This window comes from Myripristis murdjan, chromosome 5 (assembly GCF_902150065.1).
Source record: "Myripristis murdjan chromosome 5, fMyrMur1.1, whole genome shotgun sequence".
Classification (NCBI taxonomy): domain Eukaryota; kingdom Metazoa; phylum Chordata; class Actinopteri; order Holocentriformes; family Holocentridae; genus Myripristis; species Myripristis murdjan.
In genome coordinates this window covers 8,908,927-8,936,001 of record NC_043984.1, presented here as the reverse complement: position 1 = coordinate 8,936,001, position 27,075 = coordinate 8,908,927, and the positions used below count along the sequence as shown (strand labels likewise).

Sequence of the window (27,075 nt, the reverse complement as noted above, 5' to 3'; positions counted from 1 at the left end):
GTTTTGGAGCAGACTAGGCCCAGTGCCACAGTATCATACATTTGGAAAGGAGCCACCTTATTATGCTATTTTGCTTACTGATAGCCTAATACTGAATAGAGCTCGTTCACAGCAGCCATTTTTACGTGAAACAGCAGGTAAACACAGGTGTTACTGACAATATTGACTACGGTTTTGTTCCATTTCGCTCTAACAGAGCCAGGGCCTTGCTCTCATTCATGCCAGGTCACTGGAAAGACTCTGCTACACTTAAGTGGAATGGAATTTTACTCAGTGTCTTTAGTAATTAGTAATTATGTGCTATTTCATGTCAAGGTGGCTGATGTGTCCATTGTTCTACACCCACATCATAATAGTTTTCTTCCCAGGTTTTTACACTATATATTTAGACATTATCAGTTCACTGCCGTTGTAAAGCAACTGCAAAGCCTCTATAACAAGCAAAATTACAAACTCTCCCTCAATGAGAGCTGTCACCTCAGAGAGATAAAGCAGAGTGACTTGACCCATGTCAAAAACTAAAGGACGCCAAGCCAACGTTTGACCAGAATGAACTTTTTCCATCCATAAAGGTAGTAATTCTCCAGGGAGAGCCAAACCGTTGCCAAGGTGTTGTGTAATCCTTGTCTCAGCATTTCCTTATCATGGTTTCAGTAACAAGGCTATAACCACAGAAAACGTTTTCCCTTAGCTCTATCTGACCCTTAAACACAGTTTCCATCCAGCATGGTACGAACACTGTGCATTAATGGAGTCATGTTGATCAACAACTTGAACAACAGCAGCAAGAAGAAAAAGAACAAAATGCACCAAATTATAAAATGAAACAAATAAAAAGATAAATACATAGAAAATGACATGGAATATATTACAGAATAACAAAAAATTATAAATATGGTACAATACAATATATATAGTTAACTTTTATATATATATATATATATATATATATATATATATATATATATATATATAAATGTACTATATAAACTAATTAAATCAAGATAAAACAAGTACATTAAAAACCGGTAAAGGAAGTCAAAAAGAATGACACAGACATAGGAGGAATGAAAGAGGCATCACTCACCAGCACATTTAGTCCTGGTGACGAGCGGTGGTCCAGGCGGCCCCGTGCCTCCTTCCCCAGGCCTGGAAAGCAGGACCTTGATCTCGTACTCCACATCGGGGTCCAGGTGCCACAGTTTGTAGGTGGGGGCGTCCACCACATGTGTCTCTGCCCAGTTCCCCGTCGTGGTGCGGTACTCCACCTCCTTCAGGATGATTGGCCCGTCACCGATGATGCTGTTGGCATTGGGTTTGATCCACAGGTAGGTGGCGCCTACAGCCAGCAGCTCTGGAGGAGCGATGGGGGTGGGAGGCGCTGTGGAACGAGAATGGAAAAAAGATCATTTTTTTCCTCCTGCATTTTTTTCTTACGCCTGCAGTAAGTGGAACAAGCATCACATCGTAGCCCCATTCTATTTTTCTGTCTGTTTGTTTTATTTGTTTGTTGGCAGGATATCTCAAAAAGATATGAACAGATTTGTATGAAACTTGATGGATAGGTTTGTCATGGAGCAAGGAATAAATGATGAATTTTTCGCATCAGTCAAACAAAGACGCATCAGTCAAATATAAACGCATGTCACTTTAGAAAGGATTCATGAAACATAATGAAACTTGGTGGAAATGTTGGCCATGGGGCAAGGAAAACTGATTAGCTTATCATACTAATCAGTCAAAGAAGGGTGTTGCAATCGGTGTGATTAACCTTGGTGAATATCCAACATGCAGAACTGACATGTCATGGCACTTCATGTCTTGGAAAGAGCATCATTTCAAGGGGACAGCGTGTCCCCCAGGGCCAGACCCCCTCAGGGGCCAATAAATAACAAATCAAACGGCACCTTAAAGAATGAACGATGTAGTGCTCACTGTGAGACAGCAAGGGTAATTTTGAAATTGCAAGAGCGGTTTAAAATGCATCATTTCAAGTTGTGTCTGCAATGTGATGGACAAACAAATAAATAAATGAATGACTGAATTTGATCCATGGTCCGCAGTGAGGGACATGTCTACATCACATAATTAGTGTTACAAAGCGATAACCTGATATTGTCAGATAGATACTTAGGGACATGTTCATAGATGAACATAGACCCTTAAACTAGGATCCCATAAATGTTACCAAGGCACTGTGGCTCTGACTCTTAGGAGCCAGAAAGTTAATGCTTTATCTGTAGCGTTAATCTATCATTTTGTTGACACCTTCTTGACAGCTACTTTGCCAGCAGACCTTCACGTTACTTCTTGCCACTTCAGAATAATGGCCTCTCTCAGCCTCTCTAAAAGCATCGCCTGTTTAAAATCCCCCCGTTTTTTTTTTTTTTGTTTTTTTTTTTTCCACAGGGAAGGTCGACACTTGGTCTTTTTCAGAAATTCCTCACTTTGTACTCCCACAATTACACTGGTTCACGCCCTAGGATCTGCCCAGTACGACCACAGTCTTCTAGTTGAGTGCCTTGCTCGAGGGCAATTTGATAATAGCTGTTGTTAGAGGGGAGAGCGCCTCTCTTTCTCTGCCGTTCCATGCTAAAGGTTTTTCCAAGCCAGATCCAGGGAATGAAGCGCAACCTCACAACCCTGACCTTGGACCACACCTCTAAAGTCAAAGCTTCTTTGCAAAAAGAGATGTCCACCATTTGAAAAACAAGGAAATGTACTCTTAGTATCAGTCACAAAGTTTAGAAGATGGTGAAACATTTCAAGCACATCATTTTGTACTTTTTTCACATATTTTAGATAACATATAATTGCACAAGTATCTTGCTAATGGGTATACGTAGTGCCTTAACTGTATTTTCAGATGTAGTCTTTTATTTTACAGTGTTGTATGGATTTACGGTATAATGAGAGAACTGCCTGCAGTATTGATGCAGAATTGATGCAGGAAAATTGCACTAGGGGGACCAAAACAATGCATACCACGATTCAGTGTTTTCAAAATTAATTCTTCAATCCGTACAGTAAGCATTTCTAAGCAGCTGCAACTAAAAGAGCCATCTTAAGATTGAATCCTGGGACCTCTTAGTATCAATCTTTTTTTTTTTCTCATGACAGCTGCTTTGTCAGTTGACAGCTACGTTATGCTAGCTAAGAGTAATGGCCCCTCTCCTCCCGCTGTCTAAAAGCAAAGTCTTGTTTTTACTCTGCGAGTTTTTAACTTTCCTCAAGGCCCCATTAGAATATGCATGGTGGCTGCGGGACCAATGTATCAATTGTCAGTCACGGCACAGCCATCCAGCTCTGCTATGAGGAAGCTGGGAGAGAAAGAGAAAAAGAGAGAGAGAGAGAGAGAGAGAGAGAGAGAGAGAGAGAGAGAGAGAGAGAGAGAGCATGTGTGTGTGTGAAAGACAATGAGTATCCTTATGGCACTGTGAGAGAGAAGAAGGTGTGAAAGACTATGGATGCACGGTGCATGTACTTCCATGCCTATGTGTCAGGCCAAAAGACTGCAGTTATTATAATAATAATAATAATTATTATTATTATTATTATTATTAGTAGTAGTAGTAGTAGTAGTAGTGATAGTAGTAATAGTAGTATTTGTAAGCTATGTGTAGTATTTTTGTTAAAAAGTGCAACTCAATTATTGTGATTGTTTTAGAATACTTTTCTGTGCAAAATTCAATGTAAAGATCCTGCGGTTAAATATGTTGTGATGTAGATGTTTACTGATGAAATGTTTTTAATCACAAAAACGTGAGGGATAAAATATTGGAGACAGTTTACACGTGTATTACCAACAGGTGTACAATCAACAGATTTCCAGCACTCATACTCAGTGCATCTGTAGCAGCCTCATTAATAAGGAACTGCAGCGAAAGAGGTGTAAACGCTGCAAATGTAAATTGTAGACGTTTTAACTTAATTTTATGACAACTCTTTACAGCGGCACGTTAACTGTGTTTTACAACCATTTGAACACTGATTCAACTCATTCATTAACATCATCCATATTCAACAGCTTCTCCTGATGCCACTCCACGGGAAGGGAGAAATATCGCTCAATCACTCCCTCTCTCCGTCTGTTTCTTCCCATCATCCCGCCATCCCTCCATCCGCCAGCTCGTTTAGAGGGGAGAGAACAGAGGCCACCCAGCGACTCACAACCTGGCACTCTTGATGTCATGGGGGGAGCGTACACTCTCTCTCTCTCTCTCTCTCTCTCACACACACACACACACACACACACACACCATCTCCTCACATGGATACAAATACTCTTCATGCACATCCTGATTGCTAATCAGTCAGCCTCCATACAGTGATGTTAATGAAGCATGAAAGGATGGATGGATGGAGGCAGGGAGAGAAAGACTGAACAGGGGATTGGGATGCAGAGATGGACCAATGAAGGTATGTGTGGTTGGAGGGGAAGGACGGGGCAGAAAGGAAGGGGAGGGAGGGAGAACTGAATGGGTAAAATGCAAAGATGGATGAAGGTAGAAGAGAAAGGTAAAAGGAAGGAGTAGAACGAGTGGAGATAAAGGATGAGTGTAATTCTCTCATAAAAAGTAAGGAATAAATGAGGAATGTTAGCAGGCTCAAATTCCATTGAAGGCATCAATATGTCTCTACAGAGCACTTTTGAAGAGGAGCAGTGGGGAGAAACAGCTGGACCAGATTCATCACTAAGCAGAAGTAGCACAGATGTAAACACAAGCTGAACAGAAGCAAACTACAACATAGCAGCCACAAACAACAACTAGTTATAATACAATTATGGGATGGTTCCCCCATTTTGAGAAATTTGATATTCTTTCTCCTTCAGGATACTGGCTGCATGCTCCAAATGCTAACTGTTAGCCTCTTGCCATTGAAATGAAATAAAATTATATCTTTCAAAATGGGTTATCTGTCCCTTTACACTACAAATCCCCATTTGATAAAACTGTGTTGAGAGGAACCTTGTTAATTATGCTGGTATGTTATTCAGTAAGAGTTGCAGAATTATATGCCTGTAGGGACAGTGAAACCAGTGCTTGACACAGCCACCCTTCCATTGTGTAAACCTTATAGCCCTTGTGTTACTGTGCCAACATTCCAGCTGTGAAGGAAGAGTGAAATTTACTGTAACTTTTGGAACCATTGAAGTAGAGCAAGAGAAAAGCCAACCATCAAGAATTGGATTTCTACGTTTTGATGAGCTCGGTCACTTCCATCAAACACAATACAACGCGACAGTGGAGCAGACTTTGCTGAGTTCAAAAGAGGAATTCCCCCCACGCTCGACGCCTGATGGCTACAGAGGAGCTCTGAGAGAGAGAAGCAGCCAAAATGCCCATGTCCAAGCAATTCCTGTTAGAGGTGGAGCTGCAGTGCGGCTGCAGCAAAGTGAACATGCTATAAAAAGTGGAATTTTTCAGATGCCTACACTTGTACCCTAGGCATTTGAAAAGAGTCTGCAAGTGTACAAAGTTTGAAGAGTCTGAATATGGGAGAAGTCTGAATTCTAGTCCTCCCGCAGGATGCTGTTTAGTCTCTGCTGTAGTCATACTCACTCTGTAGTAAAAACAAACAGCCATCATAAAGTTTTAAAATGGAATACAGCAGGAGCACAGCACAGTAACTGTAGGCCAATAAAGACTTCTGTGTCTGTGTGTGTGTGTGTGTGTGTGTATGCCTGTATCTCTGAGTGTGAGCATGACTGTGCACATGCATGCATCTGTTTCCAGCTAGAATGAGCATTCATATTGTGTGTACACATCTGTGTGTGTGTGTCAGTGCGTGTGCGTGTGTGTGTGTGTGTGTGTGTGTGTGTGTGTGTACGTGTGTATGTGCAGTTTTAACCCATAAAGGTTTTATCTTTAGTATCCTAGGGCCTTGTTGTCGGAAGACACATCACACCCTCAAAAACGAACCGCTTTACTACACCCTGAGGACAGAAAATATACAGATCTACTTCTTTTACTGCACTGTATTACAATCCCTGCATGGTGTTTGAAGATGGCTCATAATGTGTTTGTGTGTGTGTTTCCTTTTCTGTGAATATTTGTGTGTTAGTGTCAAAGTTGGTGCGCTTTACTGGTTTTGTATGTGTGTTGGGGTTTTGTTTTTTTTTTTTCTTTTTTTCTTTGTGTGTGTGTGTGTGTTGGGGGGGTGTCTGAGTTTGTTTCTAACTGTGTGTGTGGGTGTGTTTGTGTGTGCGCATGTATAGTCAGGGTTTGTGTAACGGTTAGGTTTAGGCATAATTCGGTTATGGCTAAGATTAGGGAAAGGCTATAGAGAACGAACGTAAAGTCAATACAGTGTCCTCACAAGTAAAGTAAAACCAACATACGTGTGTGTGTGTGTGTGTGTGTACGTGTGTGTGTGTCAAACAGTAGGCCAGAGAGCGTTCCTTATTGCCCTGACCTGAATTCTCTACACTAAACTGTTGATCAACAAAACAGAAAGAAGCCACTTTGACAGCTGGTGAGGCGGCTGTTTTGAATGATGCGACAGTCTGCGTGAATGACAGAGAATGATCCATTTTGAATGCTGTGCAGGAAGCAATTCTGATGAAGATGAAAGTCTATTTTGTTCTCAAACTGTGGTGCTTTTCAATAGACCAATTTTCCAGACCACCAAGGACAAGACTGGTAGCCATAAACCACCCTGCTTGTCCCATACACTCAGGAGAAAAACATTCAACAATATAACACAATTTTACACAAACACAAGCTGTGTGTTTCATCCACCTTCAAAGAACTTTGACCAAGTTTTGAAAAAAAATAAGTAAATAAAAAAGACAAAAGTAAATAAAATCTGACCAATGTGCTGAAATGAATAACTCATCCTCCAAATGAATGGAAGGCCTTTCAAGAGATCAAGAGATCAGTTGTTGTTGTTCCTGATAATTTTATGAATACTTGTTTCTGATTGACTACTGAACACATTCTGAGAGCTGTCATTTCTGAATTTCTCAACCAATCATATCACAGGCACAGGCAAAAAGTCCCATCAATTTTGTACTATCAGGTAATTTCTTCCTGGCGCAAGGCTACTATGCAGAAGCTTCCTGCGGACACTACCTGCCGGATCTACTTTCCAATTCAAGTAGGAGCATAACATGAAAAAAGATGTTTAATTTCCTCAAAAATGGGTACTGGGACATAATCAACATAATCATACACAATCAACACATAATCTGCATTGTTTGTGCTTATCTGTACTAAATAGTGTTGTTTTTGGGAGCTGTTTTGTCACGCTGGTTAAGTGAATGAAGTAATAGATATACACTCCTGATCAAAACTTTAAGACCAGTTGAAAAATTGCAAGAATTTACATTTTGCACTGTTGGATTGTAAGAAGGTTCTAAGTAGAGCTTCAAAATGCAAAAAGATGAAATGTGAGTGAGAAAAAAAAAATGAGTAAGCAATTTATTGCAAACAGCCATTAAACTGAAATAGGCTGTTCATCAGCTGATCAAAACTTTAAGACCACTGCCTTTAAAAGCCCAAATCTTGGCAAAAATGGGGATTCAGTGTCATTTTCTGTCAGGTATCCACACTGTCATGACCTCCTGATGGCAAAGGCAAAAAAGCTTTGTTGTTAATCACCTCAAAAATTCGTTTCGGCATGCTTGATGCTAGTGTTTCCAGGAGGCTAGTGGGAATGTTGCTCTAAGTGGTGTAGATGGCTTCACGGAGGGCATCCACTGTCTGGAACTGGTGTCCATTGTTGTAAACTTCCCTTGCCATCCAACCCCAAATGTTCTCAGTTGGATTTAGATCAGGGGAACACGCAGGATGGTTCAAAAGAGTGATGTTATTTCTCTGGAAGAAGTCCTTTGTCAGGCGGGCATTGTGAACTGCAGCGTTGTCCTGTTGAAAAACCCAGTCATTACCACACAGACGATGGCCTTCAGTCATGAGGGATGCCCCCTGCAACGTCTCCACATAGCCAGCTGCCGTTTGACGCCTCTGCACAACCTGAAGCTCCATTGTTCCATTGAAGGAAAAAGCCCCCCAGATCATGATGGCGCCCCCTCCACTGCGCCGTGTAGAAAACATCTCAGGTGGGATCTCCTTGTCATGCCAGTAACGTTGGAAGCCATCAGGACCGTCAAGGTTACATTTTTTCTCATCAGAGAATAAAACTGTCTTCCACCTTTCATTGTTTCATGTTTGGTGCTCTCGTACAAACTCCAAACGGGCAATTTTGTGCCGTTGAAGGAGACGAGGCCTTTGAAGACGTTTTTTGTTCTTAAAACCCTTCTCTCGCAGATGGTGTCTGATGGTTATAGGGCTGCAGTTGGCACCAGCGTGCATGTAATGTACTTGTAATTTGACATGTAAAAGTATACACACACACACACACACACACACACACACACACATAGCCAGCTAGAGTCGCTGATGCTGAGAGAAATAAGGTAGCATGGCTGGAAGGAAAGAATGAATGAACAAAAGAGACAGCATAAATAAAGCACAAATTGAGGCAAAGAGTGAAGGCAGGACAGAAACTAAAGGAAAGACAGACAAAGGCTGGATAACAGAGGAAAAGACAGTCAGAAAGGAAGAGAGAGATGAATCGATGTTAGAAAAGAGAAGAAGTGAGTGGGGTGGGCAAACGAAAGAGCAAAAGACAGGAAACAAGTTAGAGAGAAAGAGAGAAGCTGGTGGCACTCCGGCTTCTATCAGCTCTCTCCAATCTAAATGGCTCTCACTTCGTTTCCCCCTCTGCTCCTCCTGATAGCCAGTAACACACACACACACACACATACCTAGACACTTAGGGAGAGAGAGAAAGAGAGGGACAAGAGAAGAAAAAAAGGGGAAAGAGTGAAGATTTAAGAGTAATAGTTGTGCTTTTGGTAATATTGGTTTTTTATCGCCTCTTCACTGCTGGCAGTTTATAACCTGCCTACATTCCAGTGTGTGTTTGTGTGTGTGTGTGTGTGTGTGTGTGTGTTTGTGTATTTGTCCAGAAAAGGGCTTGCATTCCTGTGTGTACGGAGGTAATATTGAGTGTGTGCGTGTATGTGTGTGTGTTACAAATCCAAGAAGCCTATCAAATCTTTGACTGCTATGTGGTGGTCTACGAGAAAGATAGAGAGATAGCGCAAGAAAGAGTATATACGTGTGTGTGTGTGAGACAGTGAGAGAGAGAGAGACAGAGGAGGCATCAGCCCGCCAGAGAGGGGAGGAAAGATATCGCCCAGCTGGCGGAAAAGATGGAAAAATCTGTCGCGCCGAAATGACGATCACTGCCAAAATCTGTTTCTCATCCTCGTACTGCAATAGTGGGAAGAGAGAAATGATAGAGTCAGGAGGATAAGAGGCAAAAGAAAGAAATCGAGTGAGAGAGAGAGAGAGAGAGAGAGAGAGAATGAGACGAGAAAGAGAAATAAAACCTAGAGAGCCATGATTTATTTGAACAGTCCTCTGGTAATTTTCAACTTAGTATCAACTGTGTCTTACAGCTGAGTCAATGTAGATACTTCACCCTGTCCAGCTGACATTTAACTTGATATCTAATGGTTAAAGATAAGATTTGGTTAATACTACATTCATACTCAGCTGATACTAAGTTGACATTAGATGATACTAATTTAATATTAATTAACTAGTTAAGTTTGTGCTAAATTGATACAAAAACGATACTACTTCATTACCACTTCAAGTTAACACTAAGCTGTTACAAAGGTGATGCTGATGTAATACTAAGTTAAGGGTCACAAAGTGTGAAAAGGTAACACATCCCAAATCATCAAGCGAGGGAGGACAAGACACTGACATTTCACCAACACTGGCTCACATCACAGTAGAAAAACGCTTACCCATTTCTGCACAAAGCCGTCATCAGAGCGTTTCATGAATAAACTGTGAAATACAAGTTCTTACACTTACATGCTTGAAGCAGAATTATATTTATGGTCACTGAAGAAATTATGTGTAAAATTGCCAAAGAAAAGTCTCAATAAGTGATTCATTCTCAGTTCACAAAGCTGTAAAGTGGCTTTGGATGCTCTGAACTGTTGTCTGCAGAGTTTGTGTCCACTAAAACCTTGATCTACTGTCAGACCTGCCTGTCCTATGTATAAGTCTCCATCATGGTAGCATGAGCATTAGTTGGTACATCAGAATAATACCAATAATACCAACCCTGCGTTCCAATACCCATACTACCATACTATTTAGTACGCAAGAAAAAGAATTAGTATGTTCCAATACGTAGTCAGATGCAGTATGCCAGGAGTACCGGGATGTTCTACTACATCCAGTCAGATTTCGCAGTATGCATGTCAGCATGCTTCCCTGGCCATTCTGACCCACAATCCTTTGCGCAGTGGAAGTTAAGTCACACTGACTGAGCTGTGTGTACAGGCCACGCCCACATATAAACATGGAAGACAGCGCAACACACGTGGCTCTACGGACGGCAGCGGAAGTGAGCAAGAGGGTCGGAGTTCAGAGATGACGTATGTAGTGTGTCCCGATAGTATGCATACGCATGCATACTGCATACTACACTACATACTTTGTAAGGGCAGCTGCAGTACATACTAAAAGTAAAAAGTAGAAGTATGAGATTTGGAACGCAGCCCAAGTCTTTGGTTTCCTCCTATGACCAACATTATCTGAAAGAACAATAACATCTTGCCCCAACTGCAAATCATTTAGGGAAAGACTTTTCATTTTCCTCTTGATTGTGTTTGTTTCTGATGTTCAGGAAGCCGATTCATTCTCAGAGACACACTTAATTAGCGTTTTATTTTTCACAGACATTTTTAAAGTTTTGCATGACATTCACTTAACAGTTGGATGGAAACAGAGTTTGAGTCTCCCTATCCTCTCCTCAGTTCTCTCTCTAATTCTTATTTTTGCTTTCCATTTTCTCTCTTTCTCCACTCCGTCATCTCTTCTCTCTGCTTTTTCTCCTCTCTCTACTTACTTCTGTTAATTTCTTCGTTCTCCCTTCCTCTCTCTCTGACCGTCTTTCTCTTATCAGTAATACATTCCTAGGTCTATTTCGCAGCTCCTTGAACCTAGCAGTTCATCTCACGGAGACAGATAAGCGTGCACACATGCGCACACAAACACACACCCCTCAGTGCCAGGCAGCTCCGATATGATCAATCTGGTCCATCAAGCATTAATGATAACCACCACATGCTGTGTGTATGAGCGTGAAATATCACTTATATTTGAAAAACTTTGTATTCAAAATTGCTATACATTGATATGGGGAAAAGAAAAACATAAATCCCTGAAATTCATCATTTAGTATTTCTGTTGTGTAGAGGGATGCAGTTTTGAGCCAAGAGCGAGTTACCAACTCAATGTAAGAGAATGTTATAATGTGTTATGCCGTCATTCATTTGGTACCCATCTTTGGAACAGCTTGCTTTGTAGAAGTTGCTCCATTCCCAAGGGAAATGCAAAGAATGGGGGGTCCAATTACTATTTTCAGACTTTACTGTAAAAATGTAATAATTAATAATAACACATTTCAAGAATAGGGTTTTGGCTGTATTAAACTGCTGATTCCCATTAATTATAACAATGAAAGGCACAACCTCAAGGCTACATTTACTGAGGAGAAACCCATCACTCCTTGGGAGCTACTTCCTACGTTTCAACACATTCCAGTTGTGCACATAGAAAAATAAAGGTGCCAACCTGAACCTAGAATGGCTCTCCATATGCCATGGGACAGGGGTATTCAATTAAAATTTGAAGAGGTCCGCTTACTCCAAGTTCCTCCCAAACAAAGGTCCAAGCGATCAGATCTACCTTTTCTTGTGATTGGTAGGCTTATATGGATGTAGTATTGAGGGTCTATATATGTGTGTAGGTGTTTGTGTATATAAAATACAATGTAATAAAGAACAATTCAAAATATGTACATTTTCCAACCATTCTCATATTAGACCCATGTAAAGGCAAGGGAAATAAATAAGCAGGCCTACTCACAAAGAGACTGTGTATTTATCTTCACAAGACTGTGTCTTTATCTTCAGTAACCTACCAGTATCATAACATGCCTGTTGCAAAGCTGAGGGAACATTAAGCATAACCAAAACACAGAAATCTTACGAGATGAAAACAAAGTGATTATTTTGAACAAATATAAATTTATCTTAGCATTTATCCAGGCATTTTTCTTTTTATCTTTTTCCTACATTTACTTGTCTCACTGAATACAAGTGCTTCTTGCTGTACAGTCACTTTGATTGGCCGAGATGGTTGAGTGATTTAAATAATGCACAGTATTTGACAAAACACGGAGATACAGTCGCCACAACAAACCACAGCAAGATAAAAAAGTTTGCCAACTTTTTCCACGGTCCAGGTGGAATCATTACTGGGTCCAGACCGTTATAGAGTCCACTAATCGACGCACCTGCCAACCTTTCAACCTTTACAACCTTTCAGACCATGGCTCTTTAAAAAACATTTCTTTTAATGGTTCAAAGGTGCCTCAAAGAGCCATGAAAAACAGCTCTGTGAGGAATCAGCAATGGATCTTCAAAGAAGTGAGAATTCTTTCTTTCTCTCTCTTTCTGTTCAATCTCTCTGTGTTATTTACCAGCTCAGAACCGCTACTGACTGACTCATATAAACACATTACTCTACCGATCCTGGGGATTGAGTGCTTTCAGTATGTCGTGTGTGTATATGTGTGTGCCTATGGAAAAACCTGTGAGTAACACACTCCAAACTCCCTCAGGCCTGTATAATGAATTCAACACACACGCGCGCGCACACACACACACACACACACACACACACACACACACACACACACACAGTTGGAATGTTTCTTTCCACTGCCTGGTCACAATGAATGCTTTAATCAAAAGACTCACAGCACAATGAAACAGCCACAATCTATCACAGATGATAGATAGGAGTATGTGTGTGTGCGAGAGAGAGAGAGAGAGAGAGAGAGAGAGAGAGAGAGAGAGGAAGAAAGAGAGGTGAAATTAGAAAGAAAGAGAGATAGAAAGAAAGAAAGAAAGTAAGAAAGAAAGATGGGGACACTGAGAGGGGGAGTGAAGGGCGGGGGGCAATGACAGAGTGCATTTTACACTGGGAGCTGAGAATCATGGGAAATGAGATCTGATTCCCCACTGCTCACAAGGAACTCACTGTGGCAGACACCTGCTACCTCTTCACTACGTACACACACACACACACACACACACACACACACACACAGAGAAAACAGACAAACAGATGCAGATACATAAACACAAATAGAAAGACACATGCACACATCCACTCAGAGAAACACAAATGACATGTATGCATGCATATACAGGTACACGTGCCAACACAGAAATACACACACACACACACACACGCACACACAAGCACTATATTTGCACTCCAAGCCAACGGAGTCCACCTCCAAGAAAAATCACATTTTTTTAAATCCCACAAGTCTCCAACCTGCAAGCTGCAGCAGACGCCTCTCATTCAACCCCCATATAAATTAATTATGCCAAAGAGCCCCTGGTATGAAATGATATTTTAGTTTGTGCATTAAATTATTTTGATGTCATACATGAACACATAAAGAGTGGTGCTGAAGTGGTGGTGTTGAAACAATGTTAAAGTAAATTCCACATTTCACTGTCTAGGATACTTCTGTACCAGTCGCTGAGAGGAGCCCAATCTTCATAAAAGTCTGTGAGACACGCATTGCATAACCAGATCAGGGTCTGTGAGCGACCATTTGTCCCATCAAAGTGTCCCAGAGCGAGACAGCGAAAATCAACCTGCTCGCTTATACTGTACGTCACTGAGAGCAAAAGTCAGCGCTGTAAAATATGAATACATGCCGAGATGGTGAGAGAAGCTTAGAGAGCGAGGAGGAAAGAGCGAGAGAAAGAGAGCCGCTGATCTTCTTAGTGTCAGTTAAATATTCTCCAGTGTTTGTTTTTTTTTTTTTTAATGCGGGGGGAATTAGCTTCGTATCCATCAGCTTCACTGGAACTAAATAGCGCGACACTCTCCTCCTCTCTCCTCCTCTCGCCATTTCACATTTTTGGCATTTATCTGGACTGACTTACAGTAAGTTAGCAGGTTTAGGTTTGGTTGAAGGCGTATGGGCGGTGTGATGGACACATAGGCTGTCACAGGGATTGAACCTGTCGGCTTTTTGGAAACCGTTGTTGGAAGGGCTGTTGAACCACGAGGGCACTTGCTCTGCTCTCACGTCGTTTCCGCTTGACACTGCCGACACTCAAGATGTTGGTTTCAACTCTACAAACTTGCTAGGCATTATTTCTTATCCTCTTACCTCGCCTTCACTTTGAGCTGCTCCCAGGCGTGTAGCCATCTTTTCAAAAGTGAGAGGGATGAAATGTTCAGTAAGGCTTTTTTTGTTTTGTTTTGTTTTGTTTTGTTTTTTACATAAAAATAAATCAACAAGTTAGTGTCACTTTAATTATGTGTATGTACGAACCGTTAAACCTGAGCAAATTGCCTTGATTTCTTTCAAAAACAATACATACTTAAACTGAAATCACAAAATTAAAATTTTAACCTAAATTAAAATAAAGGTTTAAATAAAAAAAAATAAAAAGTAACAATAAAAAAATTAAAATTTACAAGAAAATAACCACAAAAGTAGCCAAAAACCTATCAATAAAATTATAAAAAATACCAAAAAACAATATTATTATATGTATCATTATAATTAGATATTTCATATTAAATTCCATGAATCTGAATATTTGTACATTAATCTTATTTATATACATCCATGATATATACAACCTAATTTCTTGCTAAGTTTCCTTAGCCTTTTTCTCTCTGTTCTTGAGAGAAATGAAGTGAATTTGCTAAGGTTTCAAAGGGTAAAATAAAAAAGATAAAGAAAAAGTGCAGCGTGGATGAGGCAGGACAGTGGGGAAGCTATTTCGTACTTGAACTCTGGAACTGGAATTTGTAGCTGGAATAAAATGTGGGGAATGGAAGTCAGAAGGACATGCCCCCCACCATCCCACCCTACCCCCCCTTGTCTGCAACGCTCAGGTTTGCGCCTCTTTACTTCCTCTTCTCTATCTTCTTCTTCTGCCCCTTCCTTACCTAATCACTTTTCTCCTCTGTTAACTGTGCTCTTTAGTTTCAGCTCTCTTCACTTGCTTGCCATTTCCTCTCCTCTTCACTTCCTCTCCTCCTTTCCTCTCCTCCTCTCCTCTCCCTGCCTCGTCATGCATTAGTTATATTTCTCCTCAAAAATTCTGTGTGAAGTGTCCACGTACTAGTCTCTCTGACACACACACACACACACACACACACACACACACACACTTACACATACACACAGGCCACTGCACATGAAAGAGCGATGGACATGGCCAGCCAAGGAATACCAATGACATGGTAAACCACATGCACACACGCACGCCCACACACACACACACACACACACACACACACACACACACACACACACACACACACAAGCGCACAAATACACACACTTCCCTCAAGGCAAGCCCTAAGGACCTGGTTAAAGAGACAGGTGGAGTGTGCACTGTATGGCTGTACGCTTCCCTTCTCTTCTCTTCCCTTCCGTTAACACACACGAATACAACCACACACACATATTCACACCTTACTCAATGCAGGCACATAAACAAGTTTACACAACTTTTGGAATTTATTTTTTGACCCAAAACTTCTTAGAGTTAGTGAGGATCCTCCTCTGTCCTAATGTATTTTATACATATGTAGCAGACAAGGTCCGTTCGTGATTATCATCACGCATTAATCATATAGTTAATGTTAGGTGCAACATGTGTTAATTGTTTTTGATATTTTGATATCATGTTGTTTGGCTCTCTTCTCATATTTGGGTAAACCAGCACCACTGCCTAACTTTGACAATGTGACTAATTAAGAGAAAAAGTGAAAGATGGCTGTGACAGCCTTTAAAAGGCACATTGTCATTAATAAGCCATCAAATATTGCAGTTTGGTCACACCCCTTTTGCGTCAGACACCAAAGGCACTCTTTTGTGTCAGTAAGAGATGTGGGGGATGGTGACGTAGTATACAGACCAAGAGAGTCTGCACAGGGAGGATGGCAGGAATTTAAGAAACAAGATTTTCACACGAGACCTAAGTTTAATTCCTGTTTCTAATGAGACCTTTCATGTGCGACCAAAACCATGTCTAGTTTCTATTTTGTTGCCTAAATCTAACCACGTGACACAGACACACTATGATAAAAGTGAGAAAGTCTGATGTGTGACGTCGAAGAATGCCATTGGTACTAGGGATGCACATGGTTAACCGTTTAACCGTTAACCGATAACAGTAACTCTAACCGATTAATACTAATGGCCAATTTTGTTTTTAAGCTACGTAATTCAATCAACTCATGGGGGCGTGTCGACAGGAGCAACACATGCCATCACGTGCTTTCCATCACAGCCCACTTTACAGCGAAGATGAAGAGAGCAAAAAGGAGTTCTGTGTGGGACAATTTCGACCGGAAAGGGGAGGAGGTCATTTGCAAATGATGCGGTACAGCACTGAAATACTCCAGCAGTACGAGTACAATGCAGTACCACTTAAGAAACAAGCATCCAGCATCAGACGATGGAGGACCATCGCAGCGAACTTCGATGATGGCCGGGAGAAAGTGTGACGCGTGGCGGTCTGAGAAGATAACGGAAAAAATCTGTTCAATGGTGGAAAAAGACATTTTGCCCATCAGTGTGGTCAGTGGTGAAGGGTTCCAGGAGCTAATGGGCTATATCGAGCCTAATTACCAAATTCCATCAAGACCAACCATTACCCGACGATTAGAGGCTCGTTTTGAGGAGAGGAAAAAGGAACTGAAAACGCGACTTGCAAGTACTAAGTTCGTGGCTATTACAGTCTCCTTCGTGTTGTACAGTAGGGGAGGGTGTGTATCCTTGTATGCAATTACGCACAAAACACACATTACATTGAATATTATTTTTTTTTATCTCCAGACACGTCGCGGGTCGTCCAGGTTTACAGTAAAATTGTTCGGAATGAAGCCGCATCATCCAGATAAACATTGAGCTCCATCAGAACTGTTTAAAAATCAGATTTCAGAAGCTCAAACTTTATTTTGGAAATGAAGCAGAACACACAATTAAAGAAATCACCAGCGCGCTCGCTCTCGACATAATTTAAAAAGCAATAGCAGACGATTGAAGCCTACAGTACTGTTAATTACATCTAAAGCTTGTAGCTTTTTTTTTTACATTTTAGATGAGTAATCTAACTATTTGCCGTCACTGTAAATCTGCAGTTCAGCAGACAGCGCTGAGTCAGTGACTCTCTGATTCCAACCTTTCCTTACATGGAAAGCCTTGTCGGAATGGTGGGACGTTTGTGTGTCGGAATAGCGGTATTTCGGGATGGTGATATGTCTAAATGGTGGTATGTTGGAATGGCAGCATGTCGGAATGACGGAATGTCGGAATGGCAGCATGGAAGGGCATTTAAATCTTATTGGTTAACGGTTATTAATCGTTAAAGGGCGTCGGTTAACGGTCATAAAAAAATCCAAAATGTGCATCCCTAATTGGTACCAGTATCAGAAGTGAAGCGGGTGTGACAACGTGGTGGTATTTGAAAACCTGGGAATGAGAATGTGTTGCCTTTAACAGTATTTGGTTAGCTAACAGGATACACAAGATAACTTGTAATTTCATCTAGTTCATTGATCGGTGTAAGTGTTTGCATGCAGATGTGTGGGGATGTATTCAGGTGCAAATGACAGGATGTGCAGCAGTCGTCTATTTATTTGTTAGTGGGTTGGCTAGCTGCAAACTGAGCAATGCTGAAGGCCAAGCCAAGCCAAACATCAGCTGATAACAATGTTACTACAGCTCTAATTGAAAAACGTCAACAACAGTCCAGTCCTTGGAGCTGGGAGAATAAGGGGGGGCTCCAGCCACAGGGCTAAGCAAGTGAACAGTCCAGCTGACAAAACTGTTAAGAAGCCGTGAGATTTGGCACTTCTTTTGATTAAAAAAAAACAAAAAAAAAAACAAAACAGAAAAAACACTAAACATTACATTATTAGATTAAGTACATTTATTTATATGTGATTATTTTCTGGCAAATCAAGCCGGTCTGGTAGGGCTGCTGTTTATTTAGGGTTATGACTTGAACAGGATGCCACCACAACAACACATACAAAGGACACACTACTTACAAACCATCCATATCCATGTCCATGTCATGGAAAAAATAATCCTGCCTCTTATTAAATATCTCTGGAATGTTCAGGATCCATTAGACTAGATGAGATGAGATGAGATTAGATTAGATTATCGCAAACTGTAATGGGATGCATCAAAGAGGAATCGGTTATGAATAAGATAGAAAAAATGGGGGGTTCAAAAGCATGCAGTCACTCCAACATGCAGAAATTTTAAGTAGAAACGTATGAATGGAAAAATACAAAAAAAAAAAAAAAAAAAGTAATGTACTGCAGAATTATCAGGATATGCAAAATAGCAGCAGAGCTACTTCAGAAAGAACCATCATTTATCTGAATGCTGTGCAGTTATTCAGTATCAGTTGCTGTGTAGGAGGACATGTCACTTTTCTCCAAATATTGGACAGCTCATTTTGGAGTAAAACTCACTTGGAAGTCAATGGGACTTTGTAAGCCTTTTTGTGGACCAGCTGGCTGTGTTTTAGTAAATTGGAGGTTGTGTTGTGTTCAGATCCAGTGGGAGTTCAGAGTGTCAGTGGACTTCCACAGATCTGACATGCAGGGCTGAGCTGTCCACTCTCCTATTGATCGCCTTATCAGGGAACAGACACATAGAAGATGCCGGGAATGAGCTTTGGATGACACAAAGCTTTATGGGCACACACACACACACAAGCAGGCACACACACTGCAGTGGCGCTTGCTGGGTCTGATTTCTGGACTACAGACAGCTCTATGACCACCTAGGGAGACTTAGGAAGCTGTAGCAGCACTCCTAGGGAACTCTCTCCCTCTCTCTCTCATGCACACACACATACACACACACACACACACACACACACACACACACACACTCCAGAGTGTCCACAGGGCTCTGGCTGACAGTGGTTCTCCTGGATCTCTGCTACGCCCCACTGAGTCTTATCTCTGACAGACAGAGCAATCTTACACATACACACACACACACACACACACACACCACACACATGCACACAGACAATGTCCAAATGCCCACACACACTTAAACATGCACAAGTGCTCACACACATACTGATACACACAAATAAATGCAGCTACACAGCCCAAACAGAGCATATGGAAACACACTCACACACACACACACACACACACACACACACACACACACACACACACACACACACATATAACCAAAGACACAGGCACGTCAACATCCGGACAGGCACACACACACACGCGCGCGCGCGCACACACACACACCCCAGGGTATGGTTGAGACCTTGTTGCCCTAGGGCTTTGGCTGCATCTGTTCGACAAGAGTCATACAAATGAGAAATGCACGGGAGCATAGAAAAACATCTGTGTGTGCGTTTGTGTGTGTGCTTGTGTGCATCTGTTTGAGTCTCTTTATGTGTGCGCATGCGTGTGTGCATGTACACTCATGCACGCACACAGACTTGCACATCTGTGTGCATCTGTTTAAGGATCTCTGTGTGTATCTGAGTGTGTGTGTGTGAGAGAGGGAGAGACAGAGAGCAGACTGCTATCATTACTAACCTGTTCTTCAAGGACATGCTTCATTGTTCAATCAAATGTGTATCACTGATTCTTGAGAATTTGGATAAATCATGTCCCACTAAGAAAAATGCTATTTCTGCTGGAAATTTACAACATTTTAATGAATAAAAAGAATCAAGGGCATAATCAGGGGCTCCTTTGCACATTTGTAAGGTTCTTTTATAGGTTTATTTTTAATTTGTATTAATTTAGTGATTATATGTTGGCCCATGGCCTACAAAACCAGTTGTCCTCGGATAGGAGATAATCATTTCAACTTGATTAAAACAACAAAAAGTAATAATTTCATTGAATAATATCTTTACCACATGAAAGAGTACATCATAATATGTATTAAAAACTACAAACGATGGGTTTTGAACAATATTTACTATTATTTTGTGGTTGCTCAAAATGTGTCCCAGATATTCGTCACCACCGTCAGATATTTATTTAAAAAATAATAATAAAAAAACTACAAGGTCAATTACATTCCTGAGAAGCCCTTTTCAAACCTTCAGCTCTACTGCATGCTTCAAAACCACTCAGGCTCCTGGAAGTTTTCTACTTTCTCTTAAATCTCTTCATATTTTGGGACACTGCTACTGTCACAACCATAAATTGTCAACACCGTCACTTCTGTATAAAAAATATTAAGTTCGATTATGGAATAAATGTATACTTTTTAAGAAGAGGTCTGATGCAGGTAGCAACAGGGCGAAAACAAGCTGGCTAATGTGAACAACTCATGCTTATCATGTGAAAGAGTAGGTTTTTGTCACCACCGTCAGACGTCACCACCGTCAGGTTTTCTGTGTGACGGTGATGACTGAAGTCTGAAAAATGCTTATAACAGTGCTCAGGATTGTTATTTTTTATACCAAATAGTTAAATAAAGTTGTTAAACAAGAAGCCATTGACTTGAGTGGTATAAATTTTGGAAATGTATGTTTTAATGAGGCCGCTGTCACCACCGTCAGATTAGTGTCACCACCGTCAGATTCAGTTATATTGGTTTTAAATGAATATGCTTACAATATGTTTCTTTGGTGCTGTTGAGTTATTAAAGTAATAGTCTCTTTAATACAAAAATATGTTTTTCAAATTAAAAAAAAAACATTACAGTGACGGTGTTGACAAAAACAAAGTAGCCTAATAACTGGAAAAACCTATTTTATGAAAAAAATGCAAAATGAGGAGGTTGCACCGGTACATTGCTGAACAGCCAAGACCTTGGCCTATAATGATACACCTTCAGATTTTGTAATTTAACTCACTTTTTTTTTTTTCAAAATCAAAACCTGTTTTAACCAAATTCCCAAGAATCAGTGGTATGTATGGTATGTTTGTGTCTGTGTGTGTGTAGTGCTTTTCATTTCTCAAGACTTTTTCAAACTCCTCTTATTTCTCTCTTGTCATTCTGTCACTCTTCAATTTTCTCCATTTCTTTCCATTGCTATTTATTCCTGTCTACTTTTACACCTGTCCATCTTCCTCTCTCCCTCTCTCTTTCATTCCTTTCTTTCTCAGAGTGATCTTGGGTGTTTTTTATGACAGCGAGCCGCAAATGTGCGTGGGTGACATTAATACGCTGATGGGAGCTCTTAAAGGGGAGGCGAGAGGGGCGTGTTGGGGACAAATAGCTGTCGCTGCGTATTTTCCTTAACATACATTACCTTTGGTGTGAAGCGAGGCAGAGGTGTGAAGGAGAGGAGGAAAAGGAGGAGGAGATGAGATAGAAAGAAGGACACTGGATGATGGAGAGACGGAGGTAGAAGTGTGAAGTCAAGCGTTGTATCCTATTTGCCTCTGTCTCAGCCTCCTTACTCTTGTGCCCTTTCCTTGTCTGTCTTCTCGGTCGTTTAAAGCGAGGTGAAAACTGAGATAGGATCATATTCTGCATCCATTACCACTGTACTGTCCTATCATATACAATGTATAAAATGGAATCATCAGCTTTAATGCTTTAATGCCAGCTATGATATTGTTGGACGTTATCAGTTATGCATGTTTATATAATTTATTTGTTAAATACTTTCTTGGAATCTGTTTTTTTTTTTTTTTTTTTTTCCTAAACTATATCCAGCTCCTTCTTGGTGCTGCTGACAAGCAGACTTCCCCACAGGGATCATTAAAGCAAAATTGAACTTTGGTTAGTTTAGTTCCCTGGGTGTGATATGAGTCCACATGGTGGTGAAATATCCTCATTAGTTGCTCTGTGCTCCCCTGGGCTGCTAATCCAGAACACTGCATTTCTGTCTCTCACTTCATTCCCATAGCCTTACTTTGCCTATATATATTATTTAAATTAAAAAAAAAAAAAAAAAGCAGTGCCCTTTTTTGAGTAATTGCTTGCTGTAATTAATATTTGTAAAAGTACTAGGTAATTTACTCCTTGCATAAGGTTACTATGTGTAAGTTTCCATCAGACGCTATATGCCAGGTCTACTATCCAATTCAAACAGGAGAATAACAAGGAAAGAGAAGTTTAATTTCCTCCACAAACGGTACCAGGACTCATTTCACATTACACACATAATTATTTGCTGTCAACAGTGTTATCAGTTACAAACACTTCAAAACAAAACCTGACACAAACCTAGGCTTAGTATAGATGGGAGTAGGGCTGCCCCTCCCTAAATGCAGAACATGTGCTGTGCATAGGGCCTTAGGTTGCGTTGGGGGGCCACATGTGCAAATGCAGTACATATATGCATGCTGCAGTCATAGGCAGAGTTTGCAGGGGGGCAGGGGGAGGCATTGCCCCCAGCAGCTAAAATATGTCACTACATTGAGTCAAAAATAGTCCGAAATTTTTCCTGTATACAAAAATATAAATATTTAAGTAATGCAATGAAAAAATGATTGACAGAAATAAAACTGAATTATATTATGTTTTGTTTTGTAATAAATTCATTTTTGAGCACTCACGTCATGTGACATGGCACGATGTGATGTGCGACATTAGATACGAATTTGTTCTCATGTGCATTCAGTCATTCAGCTAGCTAGCTCTCTGCCATGTATTGAGGAGTTCTGGACATCAGATAATTTGTAAAACATTCAATTTCAAGTAAAGCTTCAGCAATACTTAACAAGAGTTGCCCGAGGCTACCAGCCAGTAACAGCCAACAGAAAGTGACACGGACACACACACAACAACAAGCAGCTATGGACTAGCAAGCCCTGCTGAAGCAGAAGTTGAAGTTGGGCCACAAAAAACCCCACTTCCCTCAACATTTTCCTGATTACAACTACTTTGGGCCAAAGAGAAACTGATGAAAATGGTGCACAAATGTCACATAGTGAGGCACCTGGATTTCAGCAGCCCTGTATATCTCTGTACTGGATACCTTCATCAACGAACTGGACAGACGATTCACAAGAGAGTCAAAAGAACTTGCACGGGCATGTGCAACAGTGTTTAGATGTTAAAAAAATGGAATTGAATATGCATGGCCGCATGGCCACTGAAAATTCACCCTCTACTTGTTGGAGCAAAGATGGAGCTTTTTAAAGCCTCTGCTGTCGTACCTGTTTCACTTGAGCATCTTCAAAAGACAAAAAAGATGAGCTGCGAGGACAGCTATCCAAATCTGTACAAAATGCTCCTGTTGGCACTGATTCTGCCTGTTGGATCTGCCACCTCTGAGAGAAGTTTTTCTGCAATGACGAGAATTCGGTACTGGCTGCAGCCAGTGACGATGCAATGGGAGAAACAAGGTTTTCATCACTTGTGGTTTTTCATATTGAGGATGATATAACAGCAAAGATGTCACCTGAGCAGATAGTGGGCATATAAGCGGGATGCAAGAAAAAGTGTTTACTTCTACATTAGGTAGGACACTGGTTACTTAATATATCTATTATACAAGCTTCCTGTAACAACGGGCAACGCTGTTGCTGAGCATTTTCTAATTATGTGCATGTGTGCGCTATAAGTTGGATATGAGTGAGTATGCATATTTCATTGTCAGTTTAACATGAAATTAGTTAATCTTTAAACTAAATCTTGAAAAAAAAAAAAGAAAATGAAAGCATAATGGTGTAATATAAACAGATTGATATTTCACTTTTAACAGACTTTACCTTTATGGTTGCCATTGTGTTTCAGTTGTGTGCATTCATGTGTGAAAGACAAATACCCTAAGTCTGTGTGATATAGTGCAAAGTGGTTAGAAATTGATTTGATGCACTGTGTTGTTTGGTTTTATGGGAAGCTTGGCACCACTGTCTTCTGTTATTACATGCATATGTGTAACATGCCACACAATAGCTAGACATGTAATGTCAGTTAAAAAATGCTTGCCCCGGATTCATTACAGATTTATTGATTCATTTCAGATTTATTGATTCATTTCAGGTTAAAGTTACTTTTGCTGCAGGACACAAGGGTCTGGCTGCTAGGTTTTTTGTTTGTTTGTTTGTTCGTTTGTTTTCTATTTCAGGTTGAATTTTTTTTGTAATTCATTGATGAGATTAATTTATTTTTTTAATTTCTGATATTGTTTGTTCGTATTAATAAAGATTGTTACATTAAATGGCATTTTGTTATGCACTAATTTTGTACCTGTTGTACACCTGGTGGGTGGGAGCCTATACCAGGGGGGCCTCATAACAAAATTTGCTTAGGGCCCCAGTTTAGCCAGGGGCAGCTCTAGGTGGGAGCACAATGCATTTCAAGTGTAAAATGTTTGTTCTTGATATTTCTATTTTATGTGCACTTGCCTATTGGGATGTGATTTTTCTTGCACTGCGTGTTTTATTTTCATTTTATTTATTTGTTTTTTATTCATTTATTTATTTATTTATGTAACTATAAAGGTTTAAGTTAGAAACATTTGAGCACATTACTCCTGACAAGGATAAGTTTCTAATTTAGTTTCAGTTTGATTTGGTTTGGGGTTTTTAGGTTGCAATTTCAGTTTAGTTTGTTGGTTTTCAAAGTACATTTAAAGTTTTTCTTTTTTTTTTTTTTGTATTTTGTTTTGTTTTGTTTTTGTTGTATTTGGTTGTTGTTTTTTTTTTCCTTGAAAATTACTGATTTAAGTTTTTATTGCATTACAGTTTTAGAGTCAGAGATGTACAGTCAGCATTATTTATGAAAGCAATACCAGATTGTTTCTTTCTGGCGTAAGGCTATGAGGAAGTTTCCAGATGCTACCTGCCGGATCTATTTCCCAATTCAATGAAAATAAAATAAAATAAAATAAAAAAGAATGTCCTTAAAAAATAGTTTGCAGGTCTTGTTGATTTTTATACTGGCTTAATCTGCTTGTTCACATTCCTTTATGTGCTAAAAGTGTTAGTTTGGGAGATGTATTGCTATGGAAGTGAATGGAGAGATAGAAATAGAGTATTCGGGATTAGCAGCCCAGGGCAGCATGGAGCAACTAATGAGGATATTTCACCACCATGTGGACTCATATAACTATCCAACCCAACACACTACCAAAGTTTAATTTTGCTTTAAAGTCTGTGTAATGGTTTGTAATGGTCAGTAGAGATGACATCATCTGTTGGGTCAGCCAGCAGTGTCACAGATTAACATGCATGAGTGAGTGGATGCACTGAGACAGCATTGTAATGGGAGAACCGTCGCTCTCCCAATTCCCCTGGTCACGCCTGACTGTGCAACACACTAATTAACCCTGATTTCACTTAGCAGGCAAGGATCACCGACACACACACAAATTAATTTGGACACGCACACAAACCATGACACTTGACAATTCAGGAAAACACACATGAATGACAACACACAAAGACATAAATGATGGGAAATAGCATGCATACACAAATGAAGTCACACTCTGCACACACAGGGTAACGGGGAGGATTGTGTGTGTGTGAACGAGTGTGTCTATGAGTGCGTATGTGTGTGTGTGTGTCCGTGCACACACAGTGTTGCAGACCTCTCTTGTTTGCTGTGTTGGCATTGGCCATTCCCTTGGCACACTGCATGTCTGACAGCACCTGAGTTTTACACACACACACACACGCACACAAACACATACACTATGATGTTCTCAGGAGTACAGTCTGTGTGTTCAGATAACAGATGGTAATGGCAGTGTTTGTCCCTGGACTATCATCCAATCAAAATGCCACTCAGAAACCACTCTTACACACACACACACACACATACACAGCCTCCCCCAAGATTAAAACATCCTTCACACCAAATAAGGTTAACAGTATAATTCATGCCAAATATGCATTGAAAATATTATTTAGGCTGACGCGTCCCTACAGTCAAAACCTATTTCAAGAATCCAATTTAAACTCTACTAAAGTACAAGTACAATTCAGTCTACCTCTATGGCACTGCGTAATTCACACCATATGTGTTTATTAGAGATAAAGACATGATTCACGACAAATGTATTTATGCAGAGATGACTATTAGTCAAAATGCATGTCAGTAATACAATTAAAAGTCACTAAAAAGAAACATTTTACATCTGAACGGGAAAACAGTATAATTCAAATACAGATAACAAAATTATCCATTATGCAATTAGTCAAAATACCTGGCTGCCATTCAGTTAAGCAGCCTTTTAAAGCACACTCCCTGCCACTAGCTATATATATATATATATATATATATATATATATATGTGTGTGTGTGTGTGTGTGTGTGTGTGTGTGTGTGTGTATGTATGTGTATACATATATATACAGATATAGATATATAGATACAACCAAAGGGAAATCAACAGAGGCAGAGGCACATATCATACTCCACCTGAAAACATGTTCGTGTCTATTACCATTTTTCTTACTCTCACCTTTTTCTGACCTTTTTTTTATCCCCTAACCAACTAAACTGACTGAGCGAGATGGAAAACACAGAGCGATGGATAGAGGGATGGAGAATTAAAAACAGAGAGTGAAACAGAAGGAGACTGAGAGTACTAAAGGAATGTAATTACGTCTGACAGCAACAGATAGCTGTGATGCTCTAATTGTATCAAAGGCTTTACAACAACATTAGCCCACGTCCTCAGTACATCAATATCCTTCTCAGCAGGCCGGTGCCATATTTCCTGTTGTTCACATGGACCATGGGAAAGAGGGTGGGAAGGTAAATCACCAATATTTCTTCACATTTTGGCCCTACCAAGTGTGCACACTGAGCAGAAAAGACCACAGAGGACTTTAATGTCCTGATTGGGAGGAAGGGAGGGGGGGTGGGGGGGGTCAAAAATATGGGAAAGAGAGAAAACGGGAGGAGGACAGGGGGAAAAGTAATGAAGGAAGAGAAGAGAAGAGAAGAGAAGAGAAGAGAAGAGAAGAGAAGAGAAGAGAAGAGAATGACTAAATG

The 27,075-nt window shown here is 40.3% G+C and overlaps 1 protein-coding gene across 29 annotated transcripts in view; it reads right to left on the bottom strand.

The window, feature by feature from the left end:
* ptprt (protein tyrosine phosphatase receptor type T) overlaps nucleotides 1-27,075 on the bottom strand; it is a 490,886-nt gene that overhangs the window by 293,129 nt on the left and 170,682 nt on the right. For all 29 annotated transcript variants that reach the window (XM_030051856.1, XM_030051857.1, XM_030051859.1 and 26 more), the window contains one exon: nucleotides 1,088-1,381. In XM_030051856.1, the coding sequence (XP_029907716.1) occupies nucleotides 1,088-1,381 (294 nt within the window). The remainder of the gene's footprint in view (nucleotides 1-1,087; nucleotides 1,382-27,075) is intronic.